Below are 14558 nucleotides of genomic sequence, written 5' to 3' on the forward strand. Positions count from 1 at the left end.
GCCTCAGGCTCAGTCTTGTCATTGGTGACAAAATCAACACCCACACACTGATCTGAATTTCAACAGCTAACAATATGGCTGCTGCAGCCACATCGAGACAGGGAGAAATGAGCCCTGAAATTTCTGTCATAAATTGCAAAAACATTCTCAGAGGAGGATGGGGAGGAGGAGACAAAAAAATTGGTGTTGGAAAGCAGTTCTTAGCTCGATGGGCACTTGCGGTCTAACCTGGATTTACCGCCTCACGGGGCCTCCTGCGGAGGCTGTGCAAGCTTTTGTGATGAAGGAAAAAACGGTCACTTGTTTATCAAAGCCTCCTTCATATGCAGACATGGTTCTGTACATGACTTGCAATTGAATTCACTCTGGCCTTGAATTTTGACTTCTTTCCTTTCAAAGAAAATCTGTCTTTTATGCCTTTTAGTATTCACTTTGTCAGGGCCTGTTGATTTTCATAGGTAGAAGGTAAAATGGAAAAATTCCTGCACTGTTGTAGCTTGCAAATGTTTATAAAATAGCAGCACTTCGGTCCAAGATCTTCTTCAGGCATTTTGAAAGGGTGAAAGGACTTGCAAGGCAGCAGTGATAAATGGTGAAAAGGCTTTTGTGGACATTTCTTGAAAAAGACAGTCTGGTTTAGTACTTGAGAAGAGGGCAAGACAATTGTTGTGTGTTCCCTTGTGTTTCTTGTATTTTTATGTGGCCTTTTGGTTCTGTTCCTGTTTCCTGTCCTGTGTGCCATTTTTGTAGTCCTTTGTAGTTTTCTTGTTTGATTAGTTCCCTGATTGTCCCCAGGTGTATCTTGTTCGTCTATTACCCTGTGTGTAAATAAGCCCTTGTGTTCCTGTGTTTATTGTCTGGTCTTTTTCTTTGGTGGATGTTATGTTGTTAGGCTCAGTCCTGCTCCCTAGTTTTACTGATTTTCCAATTGCTTCTCAAAATGATTCACTGTTTTGAAGCATTCGAAACACCACATGCTGGTGATGCCTGCTGGTCAAAACTGTGTAAATGCAACAAAAACTCAGGCCAAACATGCATAAAACCACCGTTTACACACCCACTGCAAATGTTTTATTGAAAGTATAATCTATCAGATACAATTAACTAATCATCTAATACCATTTAATATTAAATAAGCAATAAGGTACGAGAGGCTGTGCTGTATTGTAAATAAGTCACGGCTGAAGGGTTTGCAACTTATTCACGATACAGCACTAGCTTAGAGTACCTTATTGCCTTTATAAAACAGTTACCACACAATACAAATATTAAAGCCAAAAATATGTATCAATGCATCTTTCATGAAGTAAACTTTCACTAAAGCCTTCCTTTCGCCGGGAAATATAGTCCCTGACCATGAACGGCAACAGAAATTACATTATTACGCCATTAGATGGCGGCAAAGACTGTCTTTATGAGTGTGTCAGTCAGTAGCAAAGATTTTACATTAAAAAGACTGAATTGTTGTGAACACAGAACAAGACGCAACTGACAAATGCTTTGATTAGCGCTGTCAGTCACGGGAAAAACCCCTTAATTGTTAAAAGGACAGGATAATACATCAGACATTAAAGATATTTTATTATGGACATAGGACTGACCTGAAGGAAAATGCTAAATCTGAATGCAGGTAATAAACTCGCTCACACAATCTCTTTCTCACAATACTCTTCTACATAATACAGTAAGCTTCAATGAACAGTATCAATTGAGAACATACAGTTTATGTTGCTAAGAGTGGTTGCTAAGGGTGTTGTGTAGTGATACACAGAACCGTTTTATCGTGAATAAAACACAGCTATTGACCAGTCAGAATCAAGGACAGGAACTAACAGTTTTATAAGTGTCTGTATATGTATTCTTTTATCAATTTTCAGGGCTTATTTTATTTGTTCTATGGATGAGTCAGCTAAACAGAGACTATTAAAAAGTATTATTCCTTTTAATTATACAAATACCTCATTAAAACGTCTACAAATGTATAAAACTGATCAGAGATCAGGTAAAACCCATAGACACTTGTTCAATGGTTCTCCGCTGGGGGGCGATCTCAACCATTGAAATTTCGAAACGTTTCAAAACAGTTGTGATGTAACAAAGCCTCATTTACTGAAATCACATGACTTTGGCAGTTTGAAATACACTCCAAACCATTGATTCAAAACAAAAGATTAGTAAAGGTTTCAAAGCTTCATGAAGCAGTGTTTCAAAAGCGCCCATCCCTAATAACAAGACACACCAGGGAACAATCAAAACTACTGAACAGGGGAACCAATCAACAAAAGGACTACAGAGGACTACACATGGCAAAGAACATAAAAGAACACACAGGACTAAAGGAACACAGGCCGGGATCATGACAACAATGGTCAATAAAGACTCATTTCATAGCCCTATCCAGAAGACCAAAGCCATTTCAGGAAGTTTTATTTAAACCAGACCAGTAACTAAGATTATTTAAATACAGTTAATGGTATTGGGGCATCGCTTATTTCAAACCTGCTCTTAAATGGTAGATAGAATCCACATGAAACCTCATGTAATTGTCATTGGTCATTCTGTACAGTATGCCATCAGACATTCAGATGGTCTGTCTAAGTGGGCCAGAAGAAGCTGCCATGTGGACCAGAGTTTTGCGAGACTCCGTTTGAAAGTCAAAATGGAAAGAGTGTCCAGTTAAAAATGATTAAGAATCTGCACTAGTCTCTTTGCACTAGCGGTAGAGAGGGTTTTGCTCTATTGCGACCATTAGGCCAAATGTGAGTCTAATCTATCATCTTAGGCAGCTAATGATTGTCTCCATGCATCCCAGCAGGCCCATTCTGGCTTGGGAAACGGACAGTGTTCGGGGTTCGGGTTTATTTGTCATCTTCTAGATGTCCCTTTCACACAGAAAAGGTCGACTGCGGTCTGGAGGACGTGGAGAGAGGACATGCATTGGGGACAGACCCTCAGAGACCATATTAAACTGAGAGAAAGAAAGACAGATGGAGTTTGTTAAGATAATAAGTCTTCTTGAAATAAGTGGGAGTCGCCGTAATGCAATATTCAAACTCCCCACAGACCTTAGTCTCAGTCTAATGATAGTTTCAGAGCTGCTTCAGACGCAAGTTTAAATAAGTGTGGTCTGGCGTGCTGCAGTTTTAATCGTGTGCCTAATCATTTATTCTGTTTCTCTCCATTACAGCATTTGTCTTGAGTTGCAACTTCCCTGATAGACCAGCGTATGGGGATGTGTCCGTCACAAGCCTCCATGCTGGGGGAGAGGCCTATTTCTACTGCTTCAATGGATATCAACTCCAGGGTCCCTCCACCCTGATGTGCCGCAATGCCACCACACCCTACTGGACCGGCAAAGTGCCACGCTGTCTTGGTGAGTCCAAAATATATTGATGAATTTAGTCTGTTTTTTCTAGGAACGTTCCGGGTTCAGTCACATTTGTGGTTACCACATTAAATTAAAAAAATCAACTCGTCCCTTTTTATTTAATTTTATTCTTTATATTATATGAATGAATACATTTATTTCTTCGTTAATTGAATACATTTTAGTATTATTGTATATCCAATTGTTGTCATGAAAAAGCTAATCCCGCTAATTCCTGGATTCCTGAAAAATGTCTGCACAAGGATACCAAGGATACTTCCTGGGGCCAGTTGTTCAAAAAGTTTAATCTGGATCAGAATGATCTGGATTTGGCAATCCCATGTTTTGCTATCCAGGATCAAGTAATCCATCTTATTTTTGTGCCAGTTTTTCAAAGCAAAATTGGATTGGATCACCCTGATCCAGATACACACTTTTTCAGATTACCAAATCTGGATTACTAGTGCTCTACGGAGCCCCTAAAGGGACATGGTGATAGAAAGACTGGTTCATCTCTTATGATTGTGCCAGTGTAGTTTACAAACAGTGATTAAAAAAACAAAACACTTTGAATCAATTTAATATTTTTGTTTGATATTTACAGGTGTTTGGGGAATTATTTTATGGCACTTTTCTCTTTTTTACTTTACTGTAGGTTTAACGAAATGCTAAATATGTAGCCTAATGTCTACTTCTCATTTATTACTTTAACAGTTAAACTAATCAAGAGCAAAATAAAAAGAAAAATGTATATTACATGATAAAAATGTTCTATTTGACCAGTTTTAAAGTTTTATTACATTTTTGTTCATGAAATCCACCATTCTGATGGGATCAGTATAATCCATATTTTTTGGATTGAAGGTATCCCTATGGGCCAGTTGTTCAAAAAGTTTAATCTGGATCAGAATGATCTGGATTTGGAAATCCCATGTTTTGCTATCCAGGATCAGATAATCCATCTTACTTTTGTGCTGGTTTTTCAAAGAAAAATTGGATTGAATCACCATGATCCAGATACACACTTTTCCACTTTTCCTTCTATGGAGCCCCTAAAGGGACATGATGATAGAAAGAATATGGGTTTTGAATTAAATATAATATTTTTGTTGGATATTTACAGCTGTTTGGGGATTGTTTTATGGCACCAAAATCTTTTTTACTTTACAGTAGGTTACCGAAAGGCTAAATATGTAGGTTAATGTCTACTTCTAATTTATTTAACAGTTAAACTAATCAAGAGTAAAATAAAAAAATGTGTATGTATATTACATAATATAAATGTTGTATTTTTTGACCAGTTTTAAAGTTTTACTACATTTTCCTCCTGGAATCCACCTTGAAATCCTACCCCCTGTTGGGATAAGGATAATCCTGTTTTTTTGGATCAAAGTTATCCAAATCCTACTGACAAGTTTTGAACCAGATTTAAACTAGGATTGGATTTTGTGATCTAATCTGATTTCAGAATCCTTTTTTTCCTTTTGAACAACCCATTTTCAAGATTTGGTCCAATCCGAAAGCCGGAATCCGATCAGCTTACTTTTGAACAACTGGCCCAATCTTACTAAAACGTTTCGAACAACACAAAACTGAGGATTTTATCCAGATCAAAACCAAGACTGGATTTTCTGATCTAGTCTGATTTCAGAATCATTTTTCCTTTTGAACAACCCATTTTCAAGATTTGATCCAATCCGATAGCCAAAATCCGATTACTTTTGAACAACTGGCCCCTGGTTTACGTAGAGCATCTTGAATCAGCAGAAGAACATAAACATGATTCCGTCCTGTGGTCTGCATACATTTAAAATATCAGACAATGAAAACCAGCCACACAAACTGACCATTCAAAACACGTCTCCTATGTTTTTACGTGAAAACCACCGGGATTACATTGGTGACAAATTGCTAGACCAGTCGTTCCACTGAAAAATGACAATTTAGACAAGGATTAAAGTGCTTTGACAAAAAATTTGCTTCACATTTCTGCTTTTATACTCTCTGAATAATGATGGCATCATTTACCTCCATTAAATGCCTTATTCTTACCAAGATTTTTGCTTTTATTCTAATTAAAGGAGTCATTTAAATTTTTTTCTGTGCTAATTGACATTATGCCCCAAATTCGGTCCATTGAACATCACTTGTATTGAACCCAAGTGAATGCTTTAACCTGATGGTTATGGATCTAAGCTTCTAATACAGCAGGTTGCTTCCAGGTGGCAGTAAACTTGAAGTAGAAACTACCTAACATGTCACATGTGCCCTTTCACCAGATAGACTCTTAACTGCAGGTTACTCCAGAGGGATTGTCCTTGTATTGAGTGCGCTACAACAAAAGCATCAGCTAAATGACAGTTAATTACCAAATCTGCAGTATTTGATCTCTGCCCCTGAGAAATTCAATTATAAAGCAGTAGCACTAGTAAGCAGCGCTGTTATCTTTACAAGTACAGGAAAATCTATGAAATAGCAGCTTCTGCTTTTAATGAACCTTATTTCATTTTCATATAGATGCAAGTGGTTTTGCCTGCCTATCATAAACACAGCCTCCTCACACTTGCTGATTTGCATCATTGTGAAGCTGCCCTGGACTCGCTCACTAGCAATTATCCTTGTTTTTTTTCGCCTTCGTTTCACTATAAACATACACCCACAAGTCATTTTGTCATTCAGACGCAAACAAACCTCGTGCCCGTGTAAATATTTAGTCCACACAGGTGTGATTTAACTTGACAGGGGAGAAACTCCCGGTGCGGTTGCTCCATTCTCCTTTTAAGTTAATTGGGGTTTGATCATTGATTTTGGCTGGAATGGTGGTAACAGAAGTGCTTGTGCTACAAGGCAGTGAATATTAACAACCGTACCCCCTCAAGGCAGCCCGGTGTGACAGCGTGATTGACAGGTCTGCCTCCTCTGCATAAATAAGGACTTTTCGCGCCTCGATCTCTTCAGAGAGCCGAATCCCAGAGCTGGAGAACTCTTCCCTCTTGCATGACAAACAGAACAACATCTCCGATTGCAAACAAGGCTGGGCTCCCTGAAGGAGGGCTGTTTTGATGAAGGATCTCATTTAGTGCTTCTGAGGCACGGCTTTAGAGAGTCGTGAGGTGGTTTAGTTAGCCTGCGGCTGCCAGACGTGGCCTATAGGACCTGTGGTTTCTCACTCTCGCCATTATTTTGGAGTGAAATAGCATAAATGTGCCTTTTTAGGAGTGTGCCCTTGCCATGCGGGGCCGGGCCAGACTCAGAGTCTGATTACTGATCAGCATGGGCCGGCTGCCAGAGAGCAGGGCTTTGGGTCCACTTTAATTACGTTCTGTCCGCCTGACTAACCTTCAGCCGTCAAGCTAGGAAGGTATCCTCCTCCTCCTCTATTTTTGTTGCTTTTAACAAAAACTGTTTACTAATGCTGTCTTTCTCTGTTTAAATTGTTGTGGTCTAAAGTTTCTTGAGTCAACGAGGTGGCACTTATTTTTTTGTCAGCATCTACTAATTTATTAAAAAAAAATCATAAATACAATAACTTGAATGCTCCACTTTTATAAACAGGAAGTGATGTCAAAAAGAGGACCCCTTCACATTTATGAGGACTCTCATAACTGTCAAGGTCATTAAGTCTCTTAAATAACAGGTAATTAGACCTTTTTATGACAAGGCAAGTTTAGTTGAAGGTGTAAAAGGTATATTAATAATTCATAATAGTTTTATTCATGTAAAATACTAATATAAAATACTATAAAAATATTTTTTTACTAAAAAATGATTAATAATGAAACTAGCATGTATTCACATGCAGAGTGAGGGAATTATGTTAATACTTTTTACTTAATATATGACATTTTTCATTACATTTAAACTTCTGTTGAAAATGGTATAAGAGTATTTCAAAATTATATATAAGAAACCAGCATGAATATACATTTTGAAGATCTTGGCATGTGTTTTAAACTAGATTTTTTTTATAAAAACTAAGCACCAGGTGCATCTGAAACCGCATAATGTCTGACTAAGTATGGCTTTTGATGAAAAATGAATTTCATGACTGTTAAAAATATATATTTCATATAGTATGAATGTACGTAGTACGAATAATCCCATTGTACTACATTCGCCTTGTTGACATTGTCATGTGACTTGTGGTGTCAGTTGCATCGCTTCACTGCTATTCAGTACTGCTCTCCTGTGGCCTCATGGGATAGAAAACATCCATCAGATTTGCACATTTCAAAATCTCACCGGAAGTAGTAGATCATCCGGATTCTTTTCACCAACTGTTTTCTTTTAGATACAGTTGTTTGCCTACTATATAGTAGGTAAGTACGCATATTCGTACACCGGGGGAATTTGAAAGTCTTTGACGTGTAAAAACATTGAGCCATCACTTACTATGTCTTCTTACTATTATTGCTACACTGTGTTTTAGATAGAGATCAAGTCTCTGCGGTCATGCACTATGAAAGAGTTTTGTTATCCACAGCTCACTCTGAGGGCTTCCTCGACCTCTAGCTTTCTTATTTTCATCTCATTGGCATCTGTCTCCTTCCATTTGTTCTTTGAACAGTGGCCTGCGGTGGAATGGTGAAGAACGCGACTCTCGGCCGCATTGTATCGCCTGGTTTCCCTGGCAACTACAGCAACAACTTGACCTGCCACTGGGTGCTGGAGGCACCTGAGGGTCAACGGCTGCACGTGCACTTCGAGAAGGTGGCCCTCGCAGAAGATGATGACAGGTTCGTCCCAGTCAACTCACTCAGAACTCGGCTATTATACACTAATTAGTCAACTGATGTTCAAAGAGACAGTTGGAGAAGCTCAGAGTGTCTCTTCACAGTGCCGTCACACTCCAAATGTGGCGCTGCTCTTCAGGGCATTATCTGCTACGGCAAGAGCATGGGATGATAGGAACAGCTGTGAGTGCGTGAGTGAAAGTGGATGAAAGTTTCGGAGATCAGACACTTGCTCTCCTTTAAAATAATTTAGAATAATCAAATCCCCTCGTGCAGGCGCGGAGAGAGCGATTACAGCCCACTCCGGGGCCTCAGGAGGGGGATTAAGTTATTTTTATTAGCGGTATCCGCTTTTTCTGCAGGCTTTGCTAACAAATGGACTTTTAATGAGGTCACTTGCTGCTCAGCTATTCAAAATCATATCAGGCAATTATTATGCAAACTGCCATAAGACAGTACTAGAAATCGGAGGAACGTTACATCTGCTGCCAAACAGATACTGTTGAAAGATTTGCTGTTTTGAGCCGAACTAAACCATTCTGTTCTGTTTATATCTGCAGGTTTCTGATCAAAAATGGCAACCACATCGACTCGCCGATTCTGTATGACTCGTATGAGGTGGAATACCTTCCGAACGAGGGAATCGTTAGTTCTTCCAGACATTTTTTTGTGGAGTTTACGACGGATGGTTCCGGCACCAACACGGGGGTGGCCATCAGATATGAAGGTACGCAACACCTAGACAATTGATTTTCTCAAAAGCATCGTAAGCTTAAGTAGGTCGTAGAACTAATGGTCTCTACGATCAACTTAGCTCACAATGCTTTTGAGAAACGCAGCCCAGGTCAATTCGCGAGTGAACCAGTGGGTGTTCATGTGCACAAATTTTCATCAATTGGAATGAACACAATCTGATTTCACATTCTGAAAGTTCTGTTTGTATGAACTATAAATGCTGCAATCTGATTCACATATTCGTTTACAAATGCATTACACCATGCCCTAACCAGACGCGACGACACATGATAAAAGGTATCTTTTCCAAAGAGGTTTTTTTCCATGTTAATCTGAATTAACTTGCCGCAACGGCAACTTGCGATGATTCTATTTTAGAAACGGTCGCGGCTGGAACAACAACACAAAGAATTATAATCTCAGGTACTGTTTGTGTGCTTTATTTAAAGGGGCTCTATGCAGGAATGACACCCAGTGTTCAAAATAGGTACTGCAGTCCAAATTCAAAATATAGTTTGGCCCGCCATCCTCGTTCAAAGACGCGGGTTGCCAGCAACAATAGGGAGCGCAATTGACAATGAAAGCTGAGGAGACCTAGACACTGTAAGCTGATGAGTTTATTTATCTGTCTTTTAATATGCTGTTGTTCATAGAGATATTTAGATGGATTCAGAGGCTTTTAGGTAGAATCTGCGATTCTCTGACCCAGTTTGTTTGCTGGTTTCCATGGCTACAATACGTTGTGTTTTCCGCCAACTGGCAACCTGTGATGTCGAAATACTATTGGATAAACTCAAGCACACGGTTTCACACAGACCAAAACAAAGACAGACATTCCGACACGGAACGCACATTTTCAAAGTAGAATATCTGGCTGTAGCATTGTTTTTCTGAGAAACAAGTAGGTAAACTTAGCATGTTACTTAAATATCTGCTAACATATTGGGGTATTTTTATGATTTATTAAAGTAAAAACTTACATAGAGCCCATTTAAAGGTGCTAAAGAGGATGTTTTGTTTTATACATTTTTGCAATATTACTTGAAACTGTCTTTACTAACTGATAAAAGACTATTTATTAGGTGCACTGAAAGTAATAATATTAATATACATCATCTGTGCACGAGGTAGGGCCTTAAAAACATCAGCATAAACGATTGGCCCTCTGGCTTGTCAATCACTGCCATGACGTTCCTTGTGCGAGACGAGCGCGGCTGCGTGCTCCAGTAACTTTCCACACTCCACAGGCGCTGCATGCAATGTTTTTGTCAGGAGACAGGAGTAACAACTGCAGATTATGAGTTACCTGCGGTGAGTCCGACATAATGAATCCACTAACTCAACACAGCGAATGCCGGTGGTAAACACTCGTGTTCCAATACGAGTGTTTACGAGTTTTGGGAGGCGTTCCTTCGAAGGAGGGGGGTTGTTCTCACGCATGCGCTCATTTAAAAAACTCAGTAACAGTCTTTGGTTTCTCAGTCGACGAAAAGATCCTCTTTAGCACCTTTAATGTTAAAAGCATCTAATGTGAGTTTGAATATCATTTTGTGTGTCTTTTATAGCAGTACTGAACCCAGACAGCAACATAGTGTGGCCCACATCTGGTACATGTGGATTACACGCGGACCAGATGTGGGCCGGATCTTTAAAAGATCTGGATCTTAGATGTTGCTGTCAGGGAAAGCAACAATGGACAATTCACCTCAGATCTTCGAAAATAAATAAAAGGAAACTAGAAGGTTCAAACTGTCAACTCGTTGTGAACAGACAAGCCTATTCTATGACAAAGATTGTAACTCAGTATGTACATGTAAATGTGTAATATTCATGAATTTTATTATGTACTTATCCATTTTGTTGTGAGTGTGGACAGACACATTTTTTGTCACTGGAATTTGTCACATCATGTCTGGTTAGGACACAGTTACATGTATTCCAAACAAAATTTAATTGCATATGCATATTCCTTCTCCTTCACGGACCACTTCGTAAGACGTGAGACATAAACATACACACGTTCGTATGACATATCACGACTCTCTGCGTGTGCACAAGGCATTTTTGAATCCAATCGAAAAATAGATGTTTACAAGTTGAATTTTTTCCTGTTGATCGGATTATTTTAGGTCTACACCAACCACCGCTTTCAATCTGATTAAAAAATTTCTTTCAGAACAAACTGTGTGTTTACATGAAGGCTTTTCAGTCTAATTGAGCCATCAATCCAGTTATGAACAGATTATATGGGTGCATGTAAACGTAGGTAGTGATTCGGTTCAGTAATGTCTTATTCATAATCAGTTTTTAGCCACCGTACAGCATTGGTCACATGACGTCGTAATAATGAGGACTTAAAAGCAGCTAACATCTCTCATCCATCCTCTGCTGGTTTGTCTCTGAGCCGGGCCATACACGGTGGCGGTAACCGAGTTCAAACGTTGTTTGAAGAACACGTGTCCTTTGCAGAGCCTCAGGGCTGTGGTGGAGACAAAGATATACCTTCCGGCACATTCCCCTTATTGCTTCGATTCGCACCAAAGATCTTTTCTCTTGTGCCTTGCTAAACACCCCTTAGATTCATGGCTCAAATGAGATTTATTCAGATTACATCAAATGGAAATCGAATCAAATGCAACCCGACAAGGTCATTAAAATGAGTTTTAACTGGAAACAGAAATTGCATAAATTGCATTCCTATTCCCTCTGACAGGTCAGTCGAATGTGTGCAGTTGCATTTGTTCACTGGGATGTCATGCACACCTCGGAACCTCACAGTCATTATCTGGCGAGATCAATCTAATCTCATTTACCATGCCACAATCCGATTATGCTATCTACAATATACTAATGTGCCTTCACGGCAACCTGTAACAATTTAGCTTGTCTTCTCACGCTCCTAACACCTCTCTGAATTTCACACCAGGTAGTGTGCTCAGCTTTTAATAGTCTTGTCTGATTGAAGTGCTGTTCTTCTTTTTCTGCCATCATAAACAAAATGGATCTGTTTTTAGCAATATTAGTAGCAAAAGCACTGATCTGAAACTCTTTGTGTATTGGAAGGCCACACATGGACTACTTGTTCAGTTCTTTAAACTGGAATCATGTAAATCTATGTAATAATTGTCTTTGAATTAAATATTTTTATTTGCTGAAATAGATGCTGAAAAGAGTATTATCATACTTTTCAGAGGTAAATTTCTTTTTGAGAGTAATTTTATTATTTTTCAACCTTGTTGTGTATGACAGTCAGTATGGCCCAGAGAAACTGTTATAAATTGCTGTTTCATACCTTCTGCAATTCAAAAGCTTGGGGTTGGGAAGATTTATAAATGTTTTCTTGTTATTAAAGTATCTTATGCTTAATAAGGCTGCATTTATTTGATCAAAAAATAGAGTAAAACAGTAATATTGTGAAATATTGTTACAATTAAATACAACTGTTTTCTATTTTAAATTGCAGTTTATTCCTGTGATTACTCCAGTCTTCAGTGTCACATGATCCTTCAGAAATCATTCTAATATGCTGATTTGATGCTCAAGAAACATGTCTTATTATTAATCATCAGTGTTAAAACAATTGTGCTGCTTAATATTTTTGTGGAAACAGCATTTATTTGAAATAGAAGTATTTTGAAACATTATAAATGTCTTTTACTGCCACTTTTGATCAATTGAATGCATCCTTGCAAAATGAAAGTATTATTTCTTTAAAAGAAATATTACTGACCCCAAATTTTTAAACAGCAGTGTGCATATTCATCACTTCATATGTCATACCTCTATAGACTTAATAGAGTTCTCTTTTTTTGTTTCATTTAAGAGTCCACTTTGTCTCAGATCTCAAATAATGCCTAAAAATTTTCTGGCATATAGTAAAAGTACAAAACTAAAAAGTGATTTGGATAGTATTTCACAATGAAAAGGTAAAATGTAATAATTATGAAAACGTAGTAAATACAAATTTTGTCAAAATTGATTTAAAGTTGAAACTGGGACTCTTATGGCTCATTTCCACCGAGTGGTACGGTTCAGAACAGTTCAATTCGGTACGCAAAGTTGTGAATGGTGAATTCCGAACTGTATTTTTCCCTGAATTCCCACTTTTTTTGGGACCTTTCCGTTGGGCATGACCTGATTTTGCTGAGTTCAACATGTTCCTGGGTCAACATTTTTGTTGATCCTGGAACAACATTTAAATCAACCAATCAGATTTGAGGGACAAGTTTACAGATTATGTCAAGTTTAGGCTTAAAATCATGAATTGGTGCTTATTCATCTATCATTTCCCTCTGATTTTTGGGGTAACTTATGGGTAGGGTTAGGTTTAGGGGTAGGAATATGGTTAAGACAAAATTTTCAAACTAGAATGTTGTTCCAGGATCAACAAAGTATGTTGACCCAGGAACGCATCTAACTCGGCAATATCAGGACGTGCCTTCTGTTGGAGTGCCTAGGACAAAAGTACCAAAAGGGTGGAGCGACACTCACTGCAGAACGTTGATTGGTTGACAGAGAATCGTCATTGCGCGTGCTACAAGGTGACTGACAACACAAAACCGTTGCAGCACAATATGGTTGTAAGTGCTTTGAGTACCAAGAAAAGCACTATATAAATGTAACAAATTATTATTATTATTATTTTTATTGTTCGACTTCATGCGGCACTGCAAAGATCGGCTGCTGCCTGACAAAAGCAATGTATTATGGTTAGAAAATGTGTCCGACTTTGATCGGCACTGCAGCCGATGTACCATCAAAGTACCACGAGAGCAAAACAAGACCAGCCGCCTAGGTTGATATTCAAACAAAACACACAAAACATTAACAAAAATTATGATTACACTATCTAGTAAATATATATTCTTATTTAAAATCTTTGGCTACAATCAACGCAACAATTGCGTGGTCTGCCACGAATGACATTGGTTCAGCACACTACGCATGAAAAAATAAAAAAATAAACTTTTCTTCTATTTCAGTGATGGTCATATTAGTGTATAATTTGGTTTTCGAGGAATTTGATGAGAAATGTTTGACTTTATATTGGAATATATAACTGTAAAACTTAAGCAAAAAAGTATTTTTTGCTCCCCATTTAATCTAATTGATGTCTAAGAGAGACATTAACGAGATCTCATTTATGATTTTTTCTTTTTTTTGTGTGCCTTTAGCATCAGACGTTCAGCCAACGGTCTGTGGGCATGATGTCTGAGACTGAGACTACACTCATGGCAATAACGCAAAATGTGCATCGCTCATTAAATTATGTGCAAAACATTTCCATATAAATCTGACTTTTATGTCGACGCCATCTTATATAATGATTGTTTCTGTGGTTATAAGAGAGCAAGAATCAACTGATGATTAAAATGACTCATTTTCACTTTTAGAGAACGGAGCTAGATGAATAATGCAAATGTGTCTGGGGAAAGGGTTGGGGGGGGGGGAGAAAACAGTTTGCTGTAATTGGCAGAATCGCCTGTGTTTATTAAACAGAGATTGAGGCTGAATGTAAAGCTGAATGCGGGTAGTCTAATCTAGCGCACGCTTGAATGAGGCCGGACCCGGAGGGATATCAAAGCCAGTGTTTACCCATAGTCTGAACATCCTCATCTTAAGTCTCCTCCTCTCGCTCTAATCTCTATTCTACATTCTCAGGCGAGCACAACAACCAATAACGGTTCAGCCAGGCGTGTCGGTTTGTTGTTTCCCTGAGTGAG

At 38.5% G+C, this 14558-nt stretch overlaps 1 protein-coding gene across 7 annotated transcripts in view; it reads left to right on the forward strand.

Moving 5' to 3' along the window:
* The window catches only part of sez6b (seizure related 6 homolog b), a 257748-nt gene that overhangs the window by 214521 nt on the left and 28669 nt on the right, over positions 1-14558 (forward strand). For all 7 annotated transcript variants that reach the window (XM_048159931.1, XM_048159924.1, XM_048159926.1 and 4 more), the window contains exons 5-7: positions 3188-3373; positions 7935-8103; positions 8661-8827. In XM_048159931.1, coding sequence (XP_048015888.1) covers positions 3188-3373; positions 7935-8103; positions 8661-8827 — 522 coding nt within the window. The remainder of the gene's footprint in view (positions 1-3187; positions 3374-7934; positions 8104-8660; positions 8828-14558) is intronic.

This window comes from Megalobrama amblycephala, linkage group LG16 (genome assembly GCF_018812025.1).
Source record: "Megalobrama amblycephala isolate DHTTF-2021 linkage group LG16, ASM1881202v1, whole genome shotgun sequence".
Classification (NCBI taxonomy): Eukaryota; Metazoa; Chordata; class Actinopteri; order Cypriniformes; family Xenocyprididae; genus Megalobrama; species Megalobrama amblycephala.